Source organism: Coffea arabica, chromosome 11c (assembly GCF_036785885.1).
Source record: "Coffea arabica cultivar ET-39 chromosome 11c, Coffea Arabica ET-39 HiFi, whole genome shotgun sequence".
NCBI lineage: Eukaryota > Viridiplantae > Streptophyta > Magnoliopsida > Gentianales > Rubiaceae > Coffea > Coffea arabica.
This window is the reverse complement of record NC_092330.1, coordinates 5,531,905-5,539,859: the sequence shown is the minus strand read 5'-3', so window position 1 is coordinate 5,539,859 and position 7,955 is coordinate 5,531,905. Positions and strand designations below refer to the sequence as shown.

Below are 7,955 nucleotides of genomic sequence, written 5' to 3'. Positions count from 1 at the left end.
AAAATCAACTGAAGAAAATGTTCCAGTTGAAGAACTTTCACAGCAACATGAATCAATTGCAACCAGTAGGCCAAAGAGGACAATCAGAAAACCTGCTCGTTTTGCTGATATAGTGGCCTATGCATCCCCAACCATAAATGTTGATATTCCTGCCACTTTCAATGAAGCAGCTCAAAGTTCGGATAAAGAAAAGTGGAGGATTGCAATGGATGAAGAAGTACATTCCCTTCATAAGAATCAAACATGGAGGCTAACCAGTCTTCCAAAGGGAAAGAAGGCAATCGGATGCAAGTGGGTATATGCAAAGAAGGAAGGATTTCCTGACAAGTCTGGTGTTCGCTACAAAGCAAGATTGGTGGCTAAAGGCTACGCTCAGAAGGAGGGAATTGATTACAACGAAGTGTTTTCTCCAGTCGTGAAACATTCCTCCATCAGAATTTTATTGGCTTTGGTAGCACAATTGGATCTGGAACTTGTCCAATTAGATGTAAAAACTGCGTTTTTACATGGTGACTTGGAAGAGGAAATCTACATGACTCAGCCAGAAGGATTCAAAGTTGCTGGTAAAGAAAAGATGGTATGCAAGCTTGACAAATCGTTGTATGGATTGAAACAGTCTCCAAGACAGTGGTATAAGCGATTTGACAAGTTTATGATGGGGCAAAGGTACACAAGAAGCAAATATGATGATTGTGTATATTTGCGCAAGCTACGAGATGGATCCTACATATATCTTCTTCTTTATGTTGATGATATGTTGATAGCTTCCAAGGATCAATGTGAGATTGAAAAATTGAAATCTCATTTGAGTCGGGAGTTTGAAATGAAGGATCTCGGCGAAGCCAAGAAAATTCTCGGCATGGAGATAAGTAGAGATAGAAGATTGGGGAGGCTTTATTTGACACAGAAAGAGTATCTTAGTAAAGTATTAAAGAGGTTTGGTATGAATGAAAAGACTAAACCTGTTAGTACTCCACTTGCTCCTCATTTCAAGTTTAGTGCATCGTTATCTCCAAAGAATGATGCAGAACGAGAATATATGGCAAAGGTACCGTATACAAATGCGGTGGGTAGCTTGATGTATGCTATGGTGTGTACAAGGCCCGACATTTCACAAGCAGTTGGAGTTGTGAGCAGGTACATGCATGATCCTGGCAAGGAGCATTGGCAAGCTGTGAAATGGATTTTACGGTATATTTTGAACACCGTAGATGTTGGATTAGTATTTGAGCGGGATGAGAAGATTGGTCAAGACGTAGTTGGATATTGTGATTCCGACTACGCAGGAGATCAAGATACACGTCGATCAACGACTGGGTATGTTTTTACACTTGCTAAGGCACCAGTCAGTTGGAGGTCTACCTTACAGTCAACAGTTGCTTTGTCTACTACAGAGGCGGAGTATATGGCAGTTACGGAAGCTGTTAAGGAAGCAATTTGGCTTCATGGATTGCTTGATGAATTGGGAATTGGACAGAAGTCTATCAAAGTTCATTGTGATAGTCAGAGTGCTATTCATTTAGCAAAGAACCAAGTTTATCATGCAAGGACGAAGCATATCGACGTACGGTATCATTTTGTGAGGAAGATTTTGGAAGATAGTAGGATACTACTTCAAAAGATTCAGACCAAGGAGAATCCTGCTGATATGCTTACGAAGGTTGTGACAACTATCAAATTCCAACATTGTTTGAATTTGATAAATGTTGTGCACAACTTGAAGATTGGCGCTTGACAACGCATTTGAAGACACCACCGAATTTGAGGGAAAAAAATTTGTATTTTTGGTGGGATTAGAAATTATGCCAAGGTGGAGATTTGTTGAATTCAAAGCCAAGCCTCAATTGATGACTTTTTCAAGCCAAAATTGAGGACTTTGAATTCTTTGGCCTAAGTTTCTAAATCCCACATCGGTTAAGTTTAACATTTGAGAGGTTGTTTGAGAACTATAAATAGCTCTCAAACAAACCAATTCAAGTACACCAAGCAAGAGCCAATAACTTGCTTTCTTCTCTCTCTTTGTAATATTTCTTCTAGTGAAATATTAAATTGTCGGTAGTGTCCGAGGACGTAGGCAAATTAGCCGAACCTCGTTAAATTCTGGTGTTCTATTTTATTGTCTATTTAGTAGCTATATTTGTAGGTATATTTGTAGTGAGTTATTGTGCAATTAAGTGCATATATAGGTGATTCTGTCTAGGAAATTGGTACTTCAGCAGGCCAGTGTGCCTCACCAAATATTTCCGGGGAATTACCATTTTGCAATTTTAGGTACAATAATTTACTCGTTATACCTTAACTTTGGTAGGGCTTCCGCAACAAGATCTGCACTGCCGGAACGAGGGTCTGATCTCAAAGAATTTATGCAAAATTGAGGATTTTTTGAGCCAGAGCAAACATCACCGATCAAATCTGCTTCAGAGGTAAAAGGATTGCCTAGGATTGATAGACAAATTAATAGCAAGGCTAACAATGATGGGCTATGGCTCCTAGAGAACTCCATTATTCAAGCATAAGAAGAACTCCATTATTATGCAAATCAATAAATCAATTTTGCGCCCGTGAATTGTGCTTTCTGCCATGAATATACCACGGTGTTGAGATTCATCACACGAAACTAATATATGTTATTGACTTTTTATCACCGTCTGTTGTACAGTTTGTCTAAGGTCTGGAAAGCTTTCGAAAAGGCATTTGCTAGATTTGGCCGATAAGATTAGTTTATGTCCGATGAATAATGTTTTATAAATATACACTATATAGTGCAAAAATGTACAATAATTAGACAACCATTCTAGTATGAAATTGTCAACCGTATCTATCCGTAGTTTGTTTTTGCCATGACCTAACGTCACAGTTTTGTTCATACGGCAAAGGACGCTTCCACGATTATTTACCCTAGTTTCCAACGTTACAAATGGTGAAGGTTTTAGATCTGTCACCACATTTTACACAATTCATGTATAGCAACAATTTTAACAGAAAGTTTCTCAAATAGGCACAAATTGACAGCATAGCATGTACCACTAAGAGTTTTGCCAGTCCAAAGTGAATTAGTGAATTGCGCACGAACTTTGCCAATCCAAAGTGAATAACATTTGATGTGCCAATACAATCGTGCAACTCCTTATACGAACCTGTAATACACTAAATTACGCCAATGTTAAATTGCTTTAAATAAATATATAGACACCATTCCAATGAATTTGCCAAAAAGAAAAATTGAAAGAACAAAAAAGATAGAGTGTGTGTGTGCGCGCTTTCACGGCCCAATCATCTTTAGAAATTGCTTTTATTCTGTAATTTTGTGGATGATACAAAACATACTGGTGTGAGTACCCGAACTACACACAGTGCTGATATTATATTGAAAGAAATTAAAAGAGAGGGTGAATTAAAAAAGAAGTAAAAAAATTGTACCAACATAATTAAAATCTAACATTCGTTTAGCAATAGTTCAAAGTATGATAAAATGTATACATCATTCAAGAACTACGCGTTTATTGTGGAAGATGGATCCTAAAATAATAATAGAAATTTATATTAGAAAATGAATTATATATGGATAGGAATAAATATAATCGCATGTTTTATTTGATTTCAAAATGAAATACTTATAAACATTATGCATTCGATTCGATAATCTTGTAAAAAAGTGTGAACATTTTTCACACAAATCAACCTTCAGTATGAAAGCCAATATTCGTGATTTAATTGATTCTGTTGAATTTTGTGGAGTTCATACTACAAAAAAAAATATTCAGTGAAACTTATCTTTCTTGAAAGTGAATTTGCTGAACCTTTTGAAGTATTTTAGTGGGATCACTGTAGACTTTGTTTTGTGATTAGTTATTTTCTTCTTTATTTAGAATTGAGGCACTGCCGAAATGCTTGTTGGTGGGATTCATCCATGGTGTGAGAGTATAATGGGTAGTCTTGTTTTTTTTTTTTTCTCACTGTATTTGGTTTGTGTGGATGACAAATGAAAATGAGTTAGTGATCATCAATCTTTGAATGATTGTAAGAGTAAAATATGTTATGATAATAAAATGCGTAGAATTGTGGGAATTTTGAGAACTGTAATTCAAATGGGTTCCTAAATTTTGGATATGTGATTTTCGTAGTGATGAGTTTTCTTAAATTATTAGTTAGTTATTATTAATTAATTTTGGAGTTTTAATTTTGTGGGTTAGTGAGTCATCCATTAGTTAAAATTTTGGAGTTTTAATTTTGTGAATTAGTGAGCCATGGAAATTGGAAAGTGGAAAGGGTTAAGGGGAAGCGGGATTACTGAATTAAATAAATTTAAAATTGTACTAAAAAAGAATTCAGATTTAGAACGCTTGTGGAGGTTACTCGTCAAAAACACTTGGTGTCTAATACATATAAATATAGATTTGTTCCAAGAATGCGGACGAAACCCACCAATTCATTCGTTGATAATCGAAGTAATTGAGGCCACGTGTTAAGAGAATCTCAGTAGTTGTTTCCATGTACACAAAAAGCAACAGTCCATGTATTAAAAAAAATAAAAGCTATCACTTTATGCGTTACCTATTTTACCTTTCTTGATTAACCACTTTTATAACCACAATCCATCATTAATTACACTCATACACCACAAAAAATAAGAATGATACTGCAAAATAAACGAAAAAGGGTAACTGCAAGCTAAAGTTTTGGTAACTACCCAAATAGAATATCATACCTATGACTTATGGCCCCAAAAAAATCCGATTTTTAATGCTCTTAATTAATTACCTATGAGTGTATAACCATCTGCAGCAACCAACTGAGCAAAAACTAATACAAGAAAAGAAAAGCAAACTTAGTCAAGAAAATTAAATTATTTCATGTAACACTAATTTCCATGTAAGAGATTAAGAATGCCTTCTGTTCGGAAAATTAGACGTGTGTAAGAGAAACTTATTACTTGTTGCAATGAAATAAAAAAAAAAAGAGGAAAAAAACACTAATTTCCATGCATTTTTTTCTTTTTACCTTTTTGTAAAGAATAAAAAACTAGTAATTGCACACACACATAGTGTGCCATGCCTTTAATAAAAAAATCTAACAAAATCCACAATTCATAATATTTAATTCCATTCCCAAAAATTCAAGCCTTGTTCTTTTCTCTATAACCAATAGTTAAACAAAATGATTGCGTAATATAATTTTAGGTTGTGCTAGGAACTGAGAAAGTTAACTTCTACGTCTTGGAGTTTTTTGCCGAAATAATTTTATGTGGTGGTAGGAACTATGAACTAGGAAGGTTGCGTTATTCCCATGTACAACTTGATGTAATATACCCTTTATAATATTTGATACCCCGTGGACTTTCAATGTAAAATATTGAATTCAAATACCACTTCTACATTTACACGATACCCTCAATCTCCTTTTTTTTTTTTTTTTTGGATTACAGTATGAGTTTTATTATATGAGGTGTATGAAATCCACTTATTCAAGCTTCATTGTTTCAAATTAGCGTTCTCTGGGCAAGAATTTCAATAGGGTAAATCATTTGCATTGTTTTACTATTCATAGTAGAACGATTATTTAAAAAGAAAAGGATTTTGAATTTGAGCATACTTTTTCCTCTTTTTTATTATTAGTGGTACATATTATTTTATGACAATACAACTTATTTTAAGCATTTTGGTTGCCTTAGTTTTTTTTTAATGTAATGCATACATGTTTTTCAATTTTCTTTGAATATTTCTCCATAAAATTTCCATATATTGGTTTCCTGTTTTTAGTTGACCCCTTGAGGTTTTTCCATGCTTTCTACTATCTACTGTAGAAACAGAAAGACGTTTCATGCCTTTTTTCTGAATCAAGAACATATATACTTATAAAACTAATTTTTTGTCAATTGACTCTTTTCCTTTCTTTCCTCTTTTTTTATGAAGATAATCCTTATACAATTATTTTTTGTCAATTGACTTTTTGCCTTTTTCCCTCCCTTCTTACTGAAAGATATCCTTATATAATATTTTTTAAGATGAATTCTTATAGGTAATTGTTGGATATTATTTTTAGGAATATATTTAGCTATTTATTCAAGTAAAGGTAATTTAGAAAAACGTAAAGTATTATTGAAGAAAGATTCGATGCCTTCAGTAGAGGGAAATTTTGAAAAGTTGTGGACTAAGTGAGATATAAAGGGAATATGATTTAAAAGTTGCTACTATGGGAACATTTTAAAAACAAAGTTATTTCAGAAATAAACTCTATGTCCTGCATTTATAATGGAAATATATATATATATATATATATTCAAATTTGAAGAGTAACTGCTAAAAGAAGTAAGTGCTGTAAAAACAGGCTAAAAAAGTATAACTAATTCAAAATTTTAAACAAGAATTACACAACTAGAGTAAATGCCAAAAAAGTAAGTATTAAGTTTTGTACACATAGCATTCGAGATCTTTTCCTTTGGAAAGTAAAGAAATTTTTCCAATAAATCTGTAAACAAGAATAACACGACTAGAATAATTAACTATTAAAAAGGTAAGCAGCAATAAAGAAATATTTGAGTTTCCTTTTGCGTCCAATTTTGCGAGCTTTATATGTGTAGTACCACCATTGAGTTCCACAGAAGAAGAACAACACTTCAAGGAAGAGAAATTAGAGGAGAAAATAATGGAGTTCTCTAGGAGCCATAGCCCATCATTGTTAGCCTTGTTTTTAATTTGTCTATCAATCCTAAGCAATCTTTTTACATCTGCAGAAGCAGATTTGATCGGTGATGTTTGCTCTGGCTCAAAAAATCCTCAATTTTGCATCAATTCTTTGAGATCAGACCCTCGTTCCGGCAGTGCAGATCTTAAAGTTCTTGGCCAAATTGCTATAGACTTATCTACAAACAGCACCAAATCAACCAAAGCCCTGGTTGATTCCCTGAAGCAAAAGGCTAGCGACGCCAGATTGAAGGCAATATACGATTCTTGCTTGGATAACTATGGTGACTCCATCGATGATCTTGCCGATGCTACGACAAAATTGGGTTCTGGTGATTATCAAGGCGTGGCTCTTACAGCATCGGCTGCATTGGATGGCCCTGATACTTGTGATGACAATTTCACGGATGCAAAACTAACAGAACCACCAAACCTTGCCGAGGCTAGTCAGAACGTGCAAACTCTAATTGAAGTTGTTTTGGTTATTGCAAATCGTTTGCAAGGAAATAGATGAAGAGACATAAATCTGTGCTTTAATTAGTGCAGTCTATTTGTGATTTCAGTTAAGTTTTGCAACACTGTCACTTCTGGCTTATTACAGATGCAATGATGAAATAAGAGTATTAATTATTTTTTTTTTGGGGTGTTGTTTAGGTAGATTGACATTTACTATTAATATTGCCAAAAACAAAAGTAGAAAAAGAAAAAACAAATTAGAATGCTTTAATTGCCTAGTCATATTTAGAGTTCATACCCAATATATTTGTTGCGGAAATGCATATGAACTATAAAATTTATTCCTTTATAAGAATAATTGTGTATTAATTTACAAATCTAAATTTCTAATTATCCTGCATAATAGGTTTTTTACTGTAAATTATAAGTCATGTAGTTGATATAAAATTTGTAACAAAAATAAGAATTAAATATCATAATTCTCTCATTTAAAAGATATGTATGGATGGCATTGTAGAATTTTTCTTTTTATTTTTTAATTTTTCTAGAGGGTAAGGGTAGGGATGGTAACCCCCCCTCCCCCCCCCCCCCGCAGGGGGCTAATTTTTCCCCTTGGGGGTGGGTTGGGGCGGGGACATGGTGTATACCCCTGTCCTATCCCCCGCCCCGCCAGTCGTTAAGAAAATTATATATATAATATTTAATTTAATTAGTTATAAATTTATGATAATAATATTATTAGTTATAAGTATTATATAATGAATATTAGTATATATAATATAATTAATATTATCAATTATACAAATAATTATACAT

The 7,955-nt window shown here is 33.6% G+C and overlaps 1 protein-coding gene across 1 annotated transcript; it reads left to right on the top strand.

Moving 5' to 3' along the window:
* The first annotated feature begins 6,645 nt into the window (after positions 1-6,645).
* On the top strand, positions 6,646-7,197 carry LOC113715860 (pectinesterase inhibitor-like). The gene has a single exon (XM_027240160.1). It carries the CDS (start codon positions 6,646-6,648, stop codon positions 7,195-7,197), a length of 552 nt encoding a protein of 183 aa, XP_027095961.1.
* Positions 7,198-7,955: the final 758 nt, after the last annotated feature.